This window comes from Cucumis melo, chromosome 10 (assembly GCF_025177605.1).
Source record: "Cucumis melo cultivar AY chromosome 10, USDA_Cmelo_AY_1.0, whole genome shotgun sequence".
NCBI classification, from domain to species: domain Eukaryota; kingdom Viridiplantae; phylum Streptophyta; class Magnoliopsida; order Cucurbitales; family Cucurbitaceae; genus Cucumis; species Cucumis melo.
The window spans coordinates 8,224,324-8,244,628 of NC_066866.1; the positions used below are offsets into that span (position 1 = coordinate 8,224,324).

Genomic DNA, 20,305 nt, shown 5'->3' on the forward strand with positions numbered 1-20,305 from the left:
TCTTGAATTTGACAAATAGAGAACGTATAATAATTGAGTGCAACTTAAATTTCCCTCATTTTTTTCATGTTTTTGTTTCAATCGAAAAACAATTGTACTAGAAAAGTTTTAGAAAACTGAAAAATGTTGTCATGTTGTAACATGTGATTGAATACGTATGTGGATGCAAAAAGACGATTACGTATTGTCAAACGTTCAAAATATAAATCTTACAATTTTAATAGTTACAAAATTAGTATACATTGTTAGAGAAGACAGTAAAAAGGAAGAAATTCAGCACCGTAGAAAGAAATAACCGTGGTTACAAATCTCTTTTCTATTCTCTAGTAACAAAGTGCCACATGTCTCTTGGCATTTATTGTGTGAAGAAATATTTTATTTATTTTATAATTTTCATCCCAAATTTTAGGGGTTCCAAGTGTATATAAATGGACCTTTGGTCATTATAGTGAATAGAAAAAAAAAGAGAGGAAATATTATCTAAAATAGGCCTGTCTAAATCTTTTTTTTGGTATCAAAGCGCATCATGGCTAACGCCCAACCTACCGCTGCTGCTCCAAGTTTATCCCAGCAGGTTTTTCCAATCGTCCTCTAAACCAAAATTTAAATCAACTAACCACTGTGAAACTTGATAGGAACGACTATCTTTTGTGGAAAAGCCTTGCTCTCCCCATCCTCAAAGGCTACAAATTTGAAGGTTTCATCGATGTATCCTCATATTCAAGCTCAAAGGATTCATTGATGCTTTCTCATATTTAAATTTAAAAGTATTATCTTCTTCTAGCAAAATAATAATAATAATAATAAACATAAAAATAAAATAAAAAGACTTCATCGTTGCCTTTTCAAGCAAGTTTGAAGACTTTAGGTTTCATTGATGTACATGCGGCTTTGACTCCTCTAAAAGAAATGTTGGCAAAAAATAAATAAATAAAAATAAAAAAATATAAATAAATAATAAATAAATAAAAAACTCTACCTCATTTCTAATATGTTATAGCTTTGAGAGAACGACGAAGGTGTCCGATCGCTCCTACCAAGACAGTGGATCTGACGCCAAAAGCCCGATCGTCCCCCGATAGAAGTTGGATCGCTGCCGGCAGTATCACCTCTCGAAACGACGAAGGTGCCCGATCGCTCCTACCAGAGTGGCGGATCTGGCAACAAAAAACCGATCGTCCCCCAATAGAAGTTGGATCGCTGACGACAGTACCACCTCTCCAAACGACGAAGGTGCCCGATCGCTTCTACCAGGGCTGTGAATCTGACGACAAAAGCCCGATCGTCCCCAGATATAAGTTGGATCGCCGACGGCAGTATCACCACTCCAAACGACGAAGGTGCCCGATCGCTCAAACCAGGGTGGTAAATCTGACGGAAAAAGCCCGATCGTCCCCAGATAGAAGTTGGATCGCTGACGGCAGTTCCACCTTTCCAAGTGACAAAGGTGCCAGATCGCTTCTACCAGGGCTGTGGATCTGACGGCAAAAGTCCGATCGTCCCCGGATAGAAGTTGGATCGCTGACAGCAGTATCACCTCTCCAAACGATGAAGGTGTTCGATCGCTCCTACCAGGGCGGTGGATCTGACGGCAAAAGCCCGATCTTCCCCCGATAGAAGTTGGATCGTTGACGACAATATCACCCCTCCAAATGACGAAGGTGTCCGATCGCTCCTACCAGGCGGTAGATCTGACGGCAAAAGACGGATCGTCCCCCGATAGAAGTTGGATTGCTGATGGCAGTATCACCTCTCCAAATGACGATGGTTCCCGATCGCTTCTACCAGGGCAGTGGATCTGACGTTAAAAGCCCGATCGTCCCCCGATAGAAGTTGGATTGCTGACAGCAGTATCACCTCTCCAAATGACAAAAGTGTTCGATCGCTCCTACTAGGGCAGTGGATCTGACGGGAAAAGCCCGATCGTCTCTCGATAGAAGTTGGAAAGCTGACGGCAGTATCATCTCTCCAAACGATGAAGGTGTCCAATCGCTCCTAACAAGGCGGTGGATTTGACGGCAAAAGCCCGATCGTCCCCCGATAGAAGTTGAACCGCTGACGGTAGTACCGCATCTCCAAACGGCTAACGTGTCCGATCGCTCCTACCAAGGCAGTGGATCTGACGGCAAAAGCCCGATAGTCCCTTGATAGAAGTTGGATCACTAACGGCAGTATCACCTCTCCAAACGATGATGGTGCCCGATCGCTCCTATCAGGGCGGTGAATCTGACGACAAAAGCTCGACCGTCCCCCGATAGAAGTTCGATCGCTGACGGCAATATCAACCCTCCAAAAGACGAAGGTGTTCGATCGGTCCTAATAGGGCGGTGGATCTAACGGCAAAAGCTCGATCGTCTCCCGATAGAAGTTGGATCACTGACGACAGTACCACCTCTTCAAAGGACGAAGGTGCCTAATCGCTCATACCAGGGCGGTGGATCTGACGGCAAAAGCCTGATCGTCCCCCGATAGAAGTTGGATAGTTGACGGTAGTATCACCTCTCCAAACGACGAAGGTGCCCGATAGCTCCTACCAGGGTGGTGGATCTGACGGCTAAAGCCCGATCGTCCCCCAATAGAAGTTAGACCGCTGACGGTAGTACCACATCTCCAAATGACGAAGCTGTCCGATTGATCCTACCAAGACGGTGGATCTAACGGCAAAAGCTCGATCGTCCCCCGATAGAAGTTGGATTGCTGACGGGAGTACCACCTCTCCAAATGACGAAGGTGCCCGATCGCTCCTACCAGGGCGGTGGATTGGACGGAAAAAGCCCGATCGTTCCCCGATAGAAGTTGGATCGCTGACGGCAGTACCACCTCTCCAAACGACAAAGGTATCCGATCGCTCCTACCAGGGGTTGGATCTGACAGCAAAAGCCCGATCGTCCCCGATAGAAGTTGGATCACTGACGGCAGTACCACCTCTCCAAACGACGAAGGTGCCCGATTGCTACTACCAGGACGGTGGATCTGAGGGTAAAAGCCCGATTGTCCATCGATAGAAGTTTGATCGCTGACGGTAGTATCTCCACTCCAAACGACGAAGGTGCCCGAGCGCTCCTACCAGGACGGTGGATCTGACGAAAAAAGCCTGATCGTCCCTCGATAGAATTTGGATCACTAATGGCAGTACCACCTCTCCAAAGAACGAAGGTGCCTGATCGCTCACACTAGGGAGGTGGATCTGACGATAAAAGCCCGATCGTCCCTCGATAGAAGTTTGATCGCTGACGGCAGTATCACATCTCCTAACGACGATGGTGCCCGATCGCTCCTACGAGGGCGGTGGATCTAAAGGCAGAAGCCCGATCGTCCCCCAATAGAAGTTAGACCGCTGATGGTAGTACCACATCTCCAAACGACGAAGGTGTCCGATTGCTCCTACCAAGGCGGTGGATCTGACGGCAAAAGCGTGATTGTCCCACGATAGAAGTTGGATCGCTGATGGCAGTATCACCTCTCCAAACGGCGATGGTATCCGATTGCTTCTACCAGGGCGGTGGACCTGACGTTAAAAGCCTGATCGTCCCCCGGTAGAAGTTGGATCGCTGACGGCGGTGTCACCTCTCCAAATGACGATGGTGCTCGATCGCTCCTACTAGGGCGATGGATCTAACGGCAAAAGCCCGATCTCCTCCGATAGAAGTTGGATCTCTGACGACAGTACCACCTCTGCAAAGGACGAAGGTGTCCGATCGCTCCTACCAGGGCGGCAGATATGACGACAAAAGCCCGATCGTTCCCTAATAGAAGTTGGATCGCTGGCGGCAGTACCACCTCTCCAAAGAACGAAGGTGCCCGATCGCTCCTACAAGGGCTGTGGATCTGACGGCAAAAGCTCGATCGTCTCCGAATAGAAGTTGGATCGCTGACGGAAGTATCACCTCTCCAAACGACGAAGGAGTCTGATCGCTCCTACCAGGGCTGTGGATCTGACGGCAAAAACCCGATCGTCCCCCGATAGAAGTTGGATCGCTGACGGCAGTACCACCTCTCCAAAGGACGAAGGTGCCCGATCGCTCATACAAGGACGGTGGATCTGACGGTAAAACCTTGATCGTCCCCTGATAGAAGTTGGATCGCTTACGGCAATATCACCCCTCCAAAGGACGAAGGTGCCTGATCGCTCCTACTAGGGTCGTGGATCTGACGGCAAAAGCCCGATCGTCCCCCGATAGAAGTTGGATCGCTGACGGCAATATCACCCCTCCAAAGGACGCAGGTGTCCGATCGCTCCTACTAGGGCGGTGGATCTCACGGCAAAAGCCCGATCGTCCTCCAGTAGAAGTTGGATCGCTAACGACGGAGTTACTTCTACAAATGATTTCAAAAAAAAAAAACAAAAAAACAACAAGAAAAAAATAAAAAAATAAAAAAATCTTTACTTTTTGACAATAACTCTACTTCCTAAAAAAAAGATGGAGAGTTAAAAAAATTATTATTATTAAAAAAAAAGAAAAATAAAAACAAAAATAAAAAACAAAAAGGGAGAAGAGAAATTGTTTTCTTTGTTCTCCTTGATGAGAAAAGAATGATCATGGTATGAGTCTATTTATAAGGCTAACAAGTCCAATTCCTAATAGGATTTGGAAAGGTTTTAATTTTCTTTTTAATAATAAATAAAATTAAAATCCAATTATCTTATGATATTTTATTTCGGAATAAAATCTCGGATTCCACTTTTAAAATATTGAAACATATTTTAATATTTTAATTTTTAAAATAAAATTAAAATTCAATTATCTTATGTTAAAATTGGTCATTCCAAATTCTTAAAATTAGATCAAACCATTATCAAACTCAAATTTTTATCCTCAAATTAAAGTAAATTCTGGATAAAACCTTAAATTTTTCTAAATTAAGGATTGGTCATATCCCAACTATTATTTCAAATTTAAATCAAACTCATGTACTAAATTCATAGTTTGATTAATTGGATATGTCAAATTGAGCAAAAAAAAAAAAATGCTCATATTTGGACTTTAAATTTATCTTTTCGAGATTGACCCACTCATACACGTGCATAAATCTCGAAAGGGGCATTTGTTGAATAAGAAATTTTGAAACCAATCACAAATTGCCACATCATTTACTAAAATAATTATATTTGGGATTAACTAAAAATTGGCATGTGTCCCAAATTAAATTTAAAAACAAATTGGACATTTCTAATGATGTCATGTGTCTTTATTATGACAATTGGGTCAAATTAATTATTTTGGTTCAATTAAATATTATTTAGTTGGGCTAAAATTCAATTGAGGCAAAAAATAAGCTTAATTTAACCCAAAATTAAAAATGACCCAAATCCACGTGATTAAGTTCATGGGTATGGTCCATGGACCAAACCAACCCAAGTTCATAAAAGCCCACCAGGGAACTCTATAAATAGAGAAGTTCTCTTAATTTGCAGGGGTTGGAAATTTTTGACTCTAGAAGGTCTAGAGAGAATTCTCCCAAGAGATAGAAGCCTCTTCAACTCCTAAAGTCGACCACCCTCGAAGATTGAAGCTCCTTTGAAGATAGCTTTCTTCCAAGGCTCCAATTTCAAGAACACCTTCGAAGATTGAACCTCCTTTGAAGATCCAAGCTTTCTTCCAAGTCTTTAACTTCAAGAACACCCTCGAAGATTTAAGCTTCTTCGAAGATACAAGCTTTCTTCCAAAACTCCAACTTCAAGAACATCACGTTCTTCGCTTCCTCAAATCAATCATAAGCATCCAGCCAAGAGAGAATCAGAGGATCAAATTCTAGGGATCGAACCACATCGCATCGAATCAACATAAATACAACATCAACACAAGTTCAACTCCACGAATCAAATTTCTCCGGAAATCTCGTGTGAACAATCTCACCAGAGAAACACCATGCCCGTCACAGTTCGTCTCATCGATGTCTAGCTCAAACACTACAGTGACTGAAGAAGGAGCAAACGCAACCATCGGGGCTTCAAGTTCGACCACACCTCAGATCATGAATCCGTTGTTCGAGCAGTGGGTAATAACTGATTTGTTGCTGCTTGGTTTGCTCTACAACTCCATGACACCTGATGTAGACATTCAGTTTAATGAGGTTTACAAATGCTAAGGACTTGTGGGATGCAATGCAAGACTTCTTTGGCGTTCAATCTCGAGCCGAAGAAGATTTCCTTCGTAAATGTTTCAGACAACAAGGAAAGGTAATACTAAAATGGAAGAATATTTACGTGTTATGAAAACTAATGTCGATAATTTGGGACAAGCTGGTAGTCCTATACCTAGAAGGGCTCTTATTTCACAGGTATTGCAAGGCCTTGATGAAGTTTACAACCCTGTTATTGCCGTGATTCAAGGGAAATCGGACATCTTCTGGCTGGATATGCAGTCAGAGCTTCTTATTTTTGAGAAAAGATTGGAACATCAAAATATCCAAAAAAATACAGGAAACATCACACAGAGCCCTGCTGTTAATATGGGTCAAAGGTTTCCCTCAAATGGTCAAAGAAATCACAGTAACCAAAATTTTCATGGTTACAACAGACAATATTTTAGTGGACAGCGAGGAAATCTCAACAATGGACGAGGACGTGGCCAAGGACGTGGTAATAAACCAACATGCCAAGTATGTGGTAAGTATGGTCATTCTGCTTTAGTATGTTACAACCGAATTAACAAGAAATTTTCTAGTCCTCTGGTTCAAGATAGGAATGAACATAGTTCGAATGGGTCTGTTAATCCAAATGCAGCAGTGTTTGTGTCAACTCAGAATGTGACACCATTTGCTACTCCTAATACAGTTGCTGATCCCAATTGGTACATAGATAGTGGAGCTACTAATCATGTTACTAGATAATGTTCGAATATGACATACCCAACTGAATATTCAGGTATTGAAAAAGTTACAGTAGGAAATGGAAATCGTTTAATTATTTCTCATGTTGGCAATACATGTTTGAGTGATGGTGACAAGAGCCTAGTTCTTAAAAATATCTTATGTGTTCCTGATATAGCAAAGAATTTGATTAGTGTTTCAAAATTAGCACAAGACAATCACATTTACATTGAGTTCCATGGTTATTGTTGCTTTATTAAGGACAAATCTATGGGGGAAACACTGTTGAGAGGAACACTTAGAGATGGACTTTATCATCTGGAAAGGGTTGGAGTAAAGATAGGAGCTGGAATGGATAGTGAGCAGCAACTTGTGCACAAAAATAAGGGTATATCAACTTTTGTATTGTCCAGAGGAAAAAATCTTGTTAATACTAAACTTGGTGTATCTAAAGCTGTGTGACATATGAGATTAGGACACCCTTCTTCTAAAATATTGAATTTAGTACTAAAGAGTTGTAATCTGGTTGTTTCTAAAAGCAGTGAAATAGAATTTTGTGATTCTTGCCAACTGGGAAAAACCTATAATCTTCCATTTACTAAGTCTTTGTCTCGGCTGCTGAATCGTTTGATATTGTGCACTCTAATTTGTGGGGTCCAGCACTTGTATGTTCGACTGATGGTTGTAGGTACTACATACTTTTTATGGATGATTACAGTAAATATATATGGATATATCCCCTAAAACAGAAGAGTGCAGCTGTTGATGCCTTTCAGCACTTCATCACTTATGTCAAAGAACAGTTCAATAAAACTCTTAAAAATTTCAATCTGACAACGGGGGAGAGCATATGAAAATACAGAAGTTGTGTTTAACAATGGGCATCAGTTGTCGATTTTCTTGCTCGTATACATCAGCACAGAATGGTAGGATCGAAAGGAAACATAGGCATGTTGTAGAAACTGGGCTCACCCTTTCAGCCCAAGCCAATATATCACTAAATTATTGGTGGGATGCCTTTTTAACTATTGTCATTCTAATTAATGGAATGCCTACTCCAACTTTACAAGGTATGTCTCCTATTGAAATATTATTTACTCGTAAACTAAATTTTTCTGAATTGAAGGTGTTCGGTTGTGCATGTTTTCCATGCCTTAAGCCATATCAATCAAACAAATTTGAGCAACATTCTGAGAAATGTGTATTTCTTGGACCAAGCCCAGTTCATAAAGGGTTCAAGTGCTTGTCAAAAACGGGCATAATTTTTGTCTCAAGACATGTGAGATTTAAGGAAATTTCCATTTTCCAAATTATTTCCCATGACTGAATTGACCCAACCCACAAATATCCAACCCATGTCATCTCCTTTTCTGTCCATCCCTTCCCATAATCAATGTATTTTCTCTCTTCACCAACCCCAATGTTATCCAAGCCCATCTCTCGACCCATTACAACCCACTCCCACCTTATCCAATTCCCCTAATTCTATCCCTCAAAATCCAATCCCACCTACCGATAATAACCTACACACAATTTCAACGCCTCAATCTACCTCACTAGATCAGTCTTCTTCATTCGTTTCTGTATACCATTCCACTCCCATCGAAGCTTCCCTCAACTCGTCCCCTTCCTCGTCCTCCCTTCATACTCCCAATGTTTCTCCTGATGCTGAAAATTCTCAATACCACAATTTTCCCACCCATCCAATGGTTACACGAGCTAAAGATGGAATTTTTAAACCCAAAATCTGGACATCATCTCTTCAAACGGACTGGAGCACGATCGAACCCGCACGGGTCAAAGACGCCTTGGAAACTCCTCAGTAGAAAAAGGCTATGGAGGAAGAATATAGTGCTTTACTCAAAGAAAATACATGGAGCTTGGTACCACCATCTCCCTCTCAAAATGTAGTTGGGAGTAAATGGGTATTTCGACTTAAGCGTCATATCGATGGTTCAATCCTGAGATACAAAGCCAGAATGGTCGCCAAAGGGTTTCATCAACACCCCGGTGTGGATTTCTTTGAGATGTTCAACCCTGTTATTAAAGCTTCCACCATTCGAGTTGTTCTTAGTATTGCTGTTACAAATGGATGGCTGCTTAGACAACTTGATTTTAACAATGCCTTTTTAAATGGCCACCTTGAGGAAAATGTTTATATGATGCAGCCTCCCGGGTATGTCCATCTCTCTTATCCAAATTATGCATGTAAGTTAAACAAAGCAATATATGGGTTGAAACAAGCCCCCCGCGAATGGAATGCTACCTTATCTAAAGAACATTTAAAGTGGGGCTTCATAAACTCTCGGTCAAATTTCTCTTTGTTCATATTTCGAAGAAATAATTATGTTGTTCTATTGTTGGTGTATGTTGATGATATTATAGTGACTGGTAATGACTCTGTGTTGATTAGCACTTTGATTAAGTCATTGGATAAACAATTTGCTCTAAAAGATCTGGGACGGTTGACTTATTTCTTGGGCTTTCAAGTAAACTATCTTGAATCTGGTTTTATTCTCAACCAAGGGAAGTACATCAGTGACCTTCTTCATAAACTTCAGCTCAGTGATTTAAAGCCAGCCCCATCTCCAAGTGTTGTTGGAAAAAATCTATTCGCTTTTGGTGGTACTCCACTTGAAGACCCTTTTGTTTATCGCAACACTATTGGAGCCTTACAATACCTCACGAACACGAGACCGGACATTGCCTATATTATTAACCAATTAAGTCAGTTTCTTCAAAAGCCTACGGATCTTCACTGGCAAGCCGTTAAATGTGTTCTCAAGTATCTAAGTGGTACAAAATCCTTTGGTTTGATGTTTCAACAAGGTGATGATCTGGCCATTTCTGCATACTCCGATGCTGACTGGGCATCGAACATTAATGACCGTAAGTCCATTGTAGCCTATTGTATATTCATTGGTAACACCCTAGTGTTTTGGTCATCTAAGAAACAAACTGTCGTCGCTCGATCAAGCACGAAATCTGAATATCGGGCCCTTGCCCTTGTTGCATCTGAAGTTATTTGGTTGAAGCAACTACTCTTGGAATTGACTAGCTATCCATCACGCAAACCGGTTATTTGGTGTGACAACATCAGTTCTGGAGCCTTAGCAATGAATCCTGTATTTCATGCTCGCACGAAGCATATTGAAATCGATGTTCACTTTGTTCGAGATCAAGTTCTTAAGGGTGCTTTGGAAGTTCGTTATGTGTCTTCAGTTGATTAACTTGCAGATTGTTTAACCAAGTCTCTAACACACTCTCCATTTCGGCATCTACGAACCAAACACGGGGTCATTAATCTACCCTCTCGTTTGAGGGGATGTTAGAGAAGACAGTAAAAAGGAAGAAATTCAGCAATGTAGAAAGAAATAACTGTGGTTACAAATCTGTTTTCTATTCTCCAGTAACAGAGTGCCACATGTCCTTTGGCATTTATTGTGTGAAGAAATATTTTATTTATTTTATTATTTTCATCCCAAATTTCAGGGGTTCTAAGTGTATATAAATGGACCTTTGGTCATTATAGTGAATAGAAAAAGAGAGAGGAAATATTATCTAAAATAGGCCTGCCTAAATCTTTTTGGTAGTTTTTGGTTCACTTTTCTAAAATAGATTTAGTCCACTGCTTTTCTATTTGTAAATGTTGAAAGAAAATTAACATGATGTCTTTTATTGACTAAAGATAAAAATGGTAATAATATCTTTTTTCAGACCTATAAAAAAAGTTACTTTCAAATTATGATGAGAAACAAATTAAAAAAACTATTTAAAATTTAAAAACTAAATTTGAACTTTTGTAAAATATATAATATATTCATTAAAAAAAGAATGAGTTGCAAATAGCACAAAAATCAAAATTATTTTTCTTTTATCTCGTTCATGTAATGTTCTATATGGTACCATATTTTATATATTAAAATTTAAAGGAAAAGAAAATACAATTTTAGTTCAAGAGATTTGGTTTAAGTTGTATTTATGTCTATAAAAACTTTAGTTGAGATAATTTTAGAAGGACATCGACAATGTTGAGAAATAAAGATACATTAAAATGTATGGACTAAATAGAAAATATACATCAAAATTTATAAATAGAAAATATATATCAAAATTTACTTTTAAACAAATAAGAAAAGAAAAAAAATTAACTATAGAAATAGTAAAATCGCACTACTAGAAAAAGACTTTTTTTCATTTCTTGACAGTTTTTGGTAAAATTGTCAAGAAAGTGGTGGTTTAATAGGAAAACCGTCAAGAATTTTGATGAAAAGGTGAAGGGGAGACAATTTTTAGAATTCTTGACGGTTTTAAACCGTCAAGCAATATGAACGTTTTTCTTGATTGTTATAAACTATCAAGGATTATCTTCTAAATTCTTGACGTTTTTAAAACGTCAAGATTTATTATAAAGTCGACATTCTTGACGTTTTTCAAACGTCAAATAATATGTATTTATACTTGACGTTTTAAAAACGTCAAGAAATATTGATTACATTTTTGACGTTTTAAAACCGTCAAGAAATATCGATTACATTCTTGACGTTTTATAAACGTCAAGAAATATCGATTACATTCTTGACGTTTTAAAAACGCCAAGAAATATCGATTACATTCTTGACGTATTATAAATGTCAAGAAATATCGATTACATTCTTGACGTTTTATAAACGTCAAGAAATATCGATTAAATTCTTGACGTTTTAAAACGTCAAGAATTTTAATGAAAAGACAGAGACTGAAAAATTTTAAAATTTCTTGACATTTTTAAAACGTCAAGTAAGAGAATTTTCCTTGACGTTTCAGAAACGTCAAGAATTACTAAATTAATTGAAAAAATAAAAAATATATATTTTTTTAAAAAAAGCTAATATCTTTTAACTTTTTAAATAAAAGCTAACTTCATTTTTTAAAAAAAAAATTAAACCCCCAATTGCGCGCCTCTCACTCCCATCTCTCTCGACCCACAACCCCACCCTTTGCCGAACTGGCGAAAACCCCTTCGACGAAAACCCCTCCGACAAAGAACCCCTCCACCGAAGAATTTTAATTTCTTGACGGTTTTTGAAAACGTCAAGAATTTTTATGAAAAGGCGGAGGGGAGTATTTTTTTAAATTTCTTGACAGTTTTAAAACGTCAAATAGGATACTTTACCTTGACGTTTTAAAAACATCCAGAATTACTAAATAACCTAATTTTTCCCTTTCTTTTCACTTTTTTCCTTTCCCTCCACACAAAACCCCAATTTCCCTCATCCTTTCTCATAACCCATGCGTTCTCAAACTCACCCAGCTAAAACATCGTCAATGAGAACGCTGTCGATTCTGCCGATGCTTCCTGTGCTCACCCATCCCAAACGAGGCCGAACGCCGAATGCTAACTTCCATCCAAACGCCGAACACCAGACGCTTAACACGAACGCGAACGCGAATGCCACTCCGTTGCTCCCCTGCTCGCCAAAAGTCGAACGCCGCTGCCGCTCCCCGTGCTCGATTAAGTGCTCCATCCGAACACCACACCCACACGATCCGAACACCACCACTCCCCTTTCGGCACAGTCCTCGAAGCTCTGGTGCCTTACTCCAGGAATTCCATGATCCAGTTACTCGACGAGGTCGAACACGACAGCCTAACAAATTCTTTATTTACGCTTAAGTTTTCGTAATTAATTTTGCGATTAATGAAAATGTTTCATTGATTGGAACCAAATCTCAGATTAACAACGAGAACTGGTGACTGAAATTAGCCATGCCGGTAGTATTGTTGTGGAGTAGTTAATGTCGATTTAACTGATTTTAGTTGTACCGAAGGACAGACTAAATAAAATCGACGACAAATTGATATTGTAATTATGCATTCTTACTTAATGTTCCTGAAATTTTAGAGTGAACTTTGAGTCCATACATGTCTTTCTGGATATTTGAGCTGCAATGCAGTTGAGGGTATTAGTGGAATTTGATTCTCATGGATGAAGTATCCAGTATAAGGATAGTCCTGGTGCTTATAGTAGAGTTTAGAGTTTATGTTTCATTTTTTAGGATTTTTAGGAGTTGGGAAATGAGATTTTTTTATAAGTTTTTTTTAAAAGAAAATATGATGTATAAAGCAGAAACAAATAGGGTTGGCAATTCAATGGCTTAATGTTTGCTGGAGATTGTTGATTGTTCGATGACTGTACTCGAACATGTTATCAACATAAGGAGAAAAAAATCGGTAGCTCTCTGCTAAAACATCCTTACAAATTGTAGATTACATGCATATATACAAAATTTACCAAACGTCCTTGCCTAAGGCTTTTGTGAATTGAAACAATCACCTACGAACATTTTTGAACTTGGATAGCTTTGCTTTGAAGCACAGTTTCAACCTATTTAACTTTTTGTCTAGCATATCTGTAGCTGTCAAAATCTTAATGGAAGAATCTTCATTAACAGTGTTAAATATAGCTAAAAGCCTAAAGTTAATGCTGATACTTTTCTTTCTTTGTTGCAGGTCCCTTCTCAGTTCTACAGCCGTAGAACTGCGAAAGAAATGGCTTTGCTAGCTCATAATCGTGCTCTGAAGCTATCTAGGCCAGGTTTGTAAATTGTAACTTTTATTGTATCGCTACGGTATCTTGGTACAGTAAAAATAATAAATAACACTTCTTTTATAGAAATTATGGAATTTTATTCAACATGATTCAATTTCATATCAACAGCTTTCAAAGCTATATATGGTATACTCATTTATTTTTTCTTAAGCTTGGTACATAAAAATTCCAACATTTCTTACACTATTTTATTTATTAATTTTTTAAAATAAGTTGACATACACGATTCAACAATCAATTGGGCATAGAACATCATTGCTATTTAATTGCCCGACACTTGCTTGAATACATGATTTGGAATTTCATTTGTTTACTTGTTTCTGTTATTTGTCTTGATTATTTTGAAATCACATTCGGGGTTTTTTCTTTTTAAGTTTTGATGTTTTTGTTCTGTATTGTTTTAATCATTTTGAAAATAAGATACGTCAAATCACACGTTAGATACGTCAACATAAAAACATATATGTCAAATTGCGTGTCAAATACATATCTAAAGAATATCTGTATTATACCATACTGCATTTTTCAATGTTATTGATGGAGAGGGATGGTATGCCCAAAATTGCTAATGTTAGAGATTGTGGATTAAGGATCACTCGTAAAGGTACTGCCTCTAATGTTTAATTTTATTTGCATTCAGTTTCAACTCTTTGGTTCTGAATCTTAATTTCTTTATGCAAACATAAACTTAATTTCCTTAGGTCAAATTATATTTTTCATGTCTCCACAAGAACATTTCTTCGACTGCCCGTATCAACTTAACTTTTCTATATCTATATTGATTTTAGGTAAGTTTCAATTTGCTAATGTTAGAGAACATTTCTTTCACTGCCACTAATGTTTATGCTCTGTTGTTTTGGATGTTTCTTTAGCTTGTTTTTCTTTTGATGTTTAATTTGGGCCTCAAGAAATTAGTACGAACTATGTTGTAGAATTGTCCATTTACTTGAGTTGGTGATTTTCTAATGCAGAATTACAAAAGAAATGCATATACAAAAGCAGACTTGCAATGCACGAATGCATATACAAAAGAGGTTGAGAGTTGCTTGCTTTCTGATGCAAATATCAATAATGTTGCGAAGGTATTTTAGATTTTATTTGTCTTTGTCTTGAATTAAGGACTATTTTTGTGGTTAGTTTCAGACGGGCACCGTTTGGTCTATTAAAAAACAATGTAAAGTATTAATGATCAGCTATGTTGATGATTCTGGTGGTCTGGAAGCAACTCTAGGCATTAAATTCATTATGGTTGTTAGAGAATAGAAACTGTGATTTTATTTGTGTAGTATGATCAGCTTACTCTTAATAGTTGTTAGTTGATTTCTTTGACTGAATAAGTTTTGAACATACTTTGTTGTTTTGATGTTATCTACTTCTTGTAGATTGGCTCTGCTGTTAGTGGTACTTATTTTAGGTCATGAATTGAAGGTAGTAGAGGATGCAGAATGCAAGTTTATTTGAAGTCAAGTTTCATTCAAGGTTATTGAGTTGGGTTGATAGAAGTAATGTTTTGTATATGACAATATCGAACAAATATGTAAAGTTTTCAAAATGTTGATACATATATGGTAAAATGTTAATATACGTTAAAGTTTTGGAATTGTTCTAGTGCATATTTATGTTTGAGTTTTAAAACTATATTTGATATATATTTGTCGTTTATATGTAGTTGAGTTCTTGGACCAATATGGGAGCATAATGCAGGAACAATAATATGAATAAATTACAATTACAAAAATGGAAAATTGCTTGTCGGTTCGCAAATGTCATAAACAACGAAATTCTTGACGGTTCCAAAATGTCATTAAAAAGCATACTCTTGACGGTTCCCAAATGTCATGAAAAAGAATACTCTTGACGGGTACAAAATGTCATAAACAATCACTTTCTTGACGGTTATTAAATGTCATGAAAAATGCACTCCTGACGATTTTAAAATGTCATGAATATTCGTATTGTTGACGGTTTTTGTCACTCATAGTTATATTCTTGACGGTTCTAAACTGTCATTAAAACTTATAATCTTGACGGTTCTAAACTGTCATGAATAATTGAATACTTGACGATTATAAACTGTCAACGTTAACAATTCTTGACGATTTTACAATTGTCAAGAAAATTGCCTTTCTTGACACTGGATTCAACGACGGTTTTAAAACCGTCAAGAATAATCATTCTTGACAGTTTAAAACTGTCATGAGAGTCAGTTTCTGTAGTAGTGTCAAAAAATTATTATAAAAAATCGTCAAAAATATCCTCACCTATGCTAAAATCCCAATATTCAAATAGGAATTTGAAGAGCCTCTAAACAATTAGAAAAATACAGAAATACACTATCACTTAAGTTAATGCTACGGTCAAATTTGAAATTACATATTGAAAATCTAATTTACACAACCCAAGGAAATATAGCTTTTGACTGCTTAAACAAAGAACTCTGGATTTTTCAAAATTAGGGATTTTCATATTTCTTTTTAATTCTCAACCTTTGTCTCTCTCTTCGTCCACCTTTCCAAAAATTAAGAGTGCGTTTGGGGGAAGGGTTGATTTAAGGAAGGGTTAGTGTTATGATAAAACTAGTGTTATGATAAAATTAGTTTTATCGTAACCCTTGTTTGGGGGAAGAGTTTAGAAATGTAGTTTTATGATAATATGTGTTTGGGGGAATGGTTAGGTGGGAAGAGTTAATGAGAATTTTATGATAAGATGTGTTTAGGGGAAGGGTTAGGTGGGTAGGTTTATGTGAAATTTATGATAAAATTTATTTAGGGAAAGTGTTATATGAGTTAGGTTAATAGACTTTTTTTATGTAGTATAATATTTTTTTAAATGAGATTATAAATACGATAAAAAAAATTCTAATTGCATACTTTTTTTACGAAAGCGTTAAACCCGTCTTATTGCAAATAATTTATTGTATGTGTAATGTTATTAAATTAGTAAAGACAGTTGTTCAATTTAGAATTAATTTCTGAACATATTGTGAAAAATTTATTAAAATTCATTTTTTAGAAAGACAAATTAATTATTTCCTATTTGTAATTAGCGATAGCGATGTCCCCCTATTTTGAACATATATAATTACCTATTATAACGCTTGGGTGAAATTGTGACTATTTTCCTTAATTTTAAACAAACACTATGAAGGAAAAAAATAGTTGTATACAATAACAAAAACATAAACAGTCAACATCATATAGAAAAAAAAAGTAAACAAATAAGAAGCAACCCAGGTTGATACAAACATAAACTATCTCGTGATGTCTTGTAGAAGGACTTTACAAAATCCCTCCCTTTCATCCTCAGGCATGACTACGAAACCCCGAAGGTCGTCCATATGAGACAGAAGATGCCTTTGTAATAGCGTCCTACCCAAACTCGTTAGTTTTGGCATCTCACGCAATATGCGGAAGAATTCCGTGCACACATGGTTGTCATTGGCAAGGGCGCATGCAGACCACTCCACAATCATCTTGAGTTGGTCGTTTGTTTGGTCGAGCGCCAAATGTATGCCTTCAACATCCACGTCTCGCTGACTTCCCCTCTTCGTCTTGGATCCACTCGATCTGGTCCTTGTTGGAATTTGTGTCCTAAAACTCATACATTATTATTTGATTCAATAAAATTTATTATTGAATGCTATAATCTTAAAACCAATAATCTTTAAGGTCCCGAGGCTATTTACTAGTTTGTCATATATATTTGAACTTTATGTGGAGACATAAACATGGATTAAGTTCAAGTTAATAGCCCAAATGGTTTATAGTGTATGAATAGGGTTGAACGCCTTATTCTAGATAAACACTATGGATGCGGCCCGTTCCGTAGTTAGTACAAACTGTGTAATCCTGAATCGTTCATGTAGGACATGAGAGTTGGGACATCCTACGTAAATGGTTTACATAAGACTGGAACCACGAAGTAGTCACTTTTAGTTATAACACCGTAAACTATAAACTGACTATTTCAATTATGATAACTTAGGTAACTTGATCTTAATCCTGAGCTAACTATTAACTTCTGTTCATTCGGTAGTATTCTTAGATTTGCATAGGTAAGGGCAGAGTGGATAGCTAGGGGTGCAAGATGAAATTTACTCCTACCCACTTCTATGATAGTAGATAGGTTGTTCCCTTAAGGACTGAATACAAGTCTTCAACAAGGGGTCCTACCTTCTCATTGGCCCGAAAAGGATTCTGGTTTATAGGTTGGACCTTAAACCAATTGTTCAATACAGTTAATACAGTATTGTTGAGAGTTTAAATTAATATAATTACAAGTTTGTTGGATTGAAATAGTCGAAAAGAGAGAGGAGTGAGAAAGAAGAGATTAAGTTAAGAAGCGAAGAACACATTTTTAGAAGAAAAACCCAAGTAAACTGGTCTCTATTGACTCAGGCTCAACAATCTTATCTCGTTTACTAGACGATCAAAATCAGCATACGACGATCCACCGGGGCTTACACTTCGCCTCGCCAAATTAGCCATCTCACTTGCCGTTCTCATAAATTCCTCTTTTCTATTCACCATAATCTCATTCACCATTTTTGCCACAATTTCTCTATCGCACAAATCCTTCATATCCACTCCCAATTTCCACACATTGCTTACAAATCTACTGTTTACTTGCTGATCCGCCGTATACGGCCAACAAACCATCGGCTTCCCTGCCACTATGCTTTCTAAGGTCGAATTCCAACCACTGTGAGTCAAAAACCCACCAACTGCTTCGTGCGAAAGCACTTTCTCTTGCGGTGCCCACCCGACCACATACCCTCTCTGTTTCGTCCCCTCCTCCAACTCCGCCGGTATTTCAATCTCCCCATTTTTGCCACTCACAAGGTCAGGCCGTATGACCCACAAGAAATTCCTCCCACTATTCACCAATCCATGCCAAAACTCCATGAGCCCTTCATTTCCCATCACTGTAATGCTTCCAAAACTAACGTAAATGACGGATCCCCGCGGTTGATTGTCGAGCCATGCCAAGCAGGTCCTGTCCACTTCCCAGAGATTGTTGAGAGACTCTGTTTCGTGGGAGAGTTTAGTTTTGAGAAGAGAATGAAGGGGTCCGATGGCGTAGAGTTTTGGGCATAAAGTTCGAATTTTAGAGAGAATGGGTTCTTCCAAATCTTCGAATGAATTCAGTATGAGGGCGTGAAACTGATAGCTTCTTTGAGTTTGTCGGAGAGTGAATTGAAGAACAAAGTCGTTTGTGTCTGTGACTCGGCAGAAACCAGGGAGGTCTCTGCATCGAAGAAGATTTTCCATACCTGGTAGGTTCGTGACCACTCTGTCCATGTCTTCCTCCCCTTCATTTATCATCACATAAAAATTATTTTAATTTTCTTAAAAAAAAAAATGATCTGAATGTATAACATTACACGACGGCATACTAATGTTAATTACTTAAGTCAGGTAGCCTTTTAAATTTTGTATTTGTGAAGATTATGTTTATTTTCCTTTTATTACTTAACGATTGTCTCCATTCTTTTAGACTAACATTTAAGAGAGCGTTTTTCGCCTCCAACTTACCTTAGATGGAGATTTGATGTTTGATTTTCAATTAGTTTGTATCTCTCCTTAAGTCATCTATGACTTGAACTAAAAATAAAATAGTATGCACAGAACACATAAAATTAATTTTTAACTTAAAAGTAAAATTCATTTAACCTATTCTTCAAACTTGGACAACTCAATCCGTAAAAAGGAAGGAAAAAAAAAATACTGCATGTTGGTTCCATACCGTTGTGCAGCCCACAAATTGTGGTAAGGTTCTAAGGTGGTAGTTAAACATATGCTCTTAATTCAGTGTAAACTTCCAATTATCTCTTCAAACTATGAGTAGAAACAAGTGGGTGTAGAGTTTAATGAGTAATAAAACACACACTCGCTCATCACAAAAATTAAATTTTAAAGCACAAATAGGAAGATAAGGTACCTCTAATAGGAAGTTGGCCATCTTCAATAAGATAAGGAACACAAAGATAAGTCCAAACACAACAAGCACTGATAGTACGAAAACCAAAAATGGGCTGTTTAACTTCATCGTCATCACCATCAACAAAATTCTTAAGGAAAGCATCCAGCACGACGCAAGTGAGATCGGAACCGAAATGCCCAGAAACCAGCCAGTTTCTGAAAATTGGCTTGGTGATGGAGTCGAAGGAGGAGATGATTTGGTTGGAGAACTTGATAGTTCGAGGGTGGTCAGGTGGGAGGCCGTCGATGATGGTGTCGAAGCGAAAGGAGGGAAAGCGAGAGAAGCGAGAGAGAACATCAGAGTGGCGAATGAGTTGGCGGTGGGAGTGAGGGGTGTTGAGGAATGTTACGGTGATGCCTGCTATTGAAAGAAGCTCTGCCAGCTTCAACATGGAGTTAATATGGCCTTGGAAGGGAAGAGGAAAGATTAGGACATGGGGAGCTTGTGGTTCTCCTTTCATGGCTATCAAACGAGTGGGAGTATTTGGCTAAAACCAAGCCTTAACATGCATTAAATAGTCTTGAATTTGACAAATAGAGAATGAGTAATAATTGAGTACAACTTAAATTCCCCTCGTCTCTATTCGAGCAATATTTAGGTGGTTTTGCAACACTCATCTTTCATGTTTTTGTTTCAATCGAAAAACTAATGTCCTGAAAAAGTTTCCTTTTTTAAAAAATGAAAAAAATTGTCAGATTGCAACATGTGATATGAATGCACATGTGGATGCAAAAAGACGGTTGCATATGTCAAATGTTAATATATAAATCTTACAATTTTAATAGTTTAAAAATTAGTACACATTGTTAGTTTTTGGTTCAAAATAAATTTAGTCTACTGCTTTTCTATTTGTAAATGTTGAAAGAAAATTAACATGATGCCTTTTATTGACCGAAGATAAAAATCATGATAATAAT

General features: G+C 37.7%; 1 protein-coding gene across 1 annotated transcript; it reads right to left on the reverse strand.

The window, feature by feature from the left end:
- Nucleotides 1–17,560: 17,560 nt before the first annotated feature.
- Nucleotides 17,561–19,938, reverse strand: LOC103502666 (7-deoxyloganetic acid glucosyltransferase-like). Its single transcript, XM_051090504.1, has 2 exons — nucleotides 19,347–19,938; nucleotides 17,561–18,717 (listed from the first exon to the last, which is right to left on the reverse strand). Exons 1-2 carry the CDS (start codon nucleotides 19,846–19,848, stop codon nucleotides 17,792–17,794), a joined length of 1,428 nt encoding a protein of 475 aa, XP_050946461.1. The 5' UTR covers nucleotides 19,849–19,938; the 3' UTR covers nucleotides 17,561–17,791.
- Between the last annotated feature and the right edge of the window lie 367 nt (nucleotides 19,939–20,305).

Bases quoted from the DNA above. Each gene is read 5' to 3' on its own strand.
- LOC103502666 (XM_051090504.1), bottom strand. From the start codon at position 19,848: ATGAAAGGAGAACCACAAGCTCCCCATGTCCTAATCTTTCCTCTTCCC. The intron at 18,718-19,346 runs GTACCTTATCTT...TGATAAATGAAG, and splicing joins TGGCCAACTTCCTATTAGAG to GGGAGGAAGACATGGACAGA.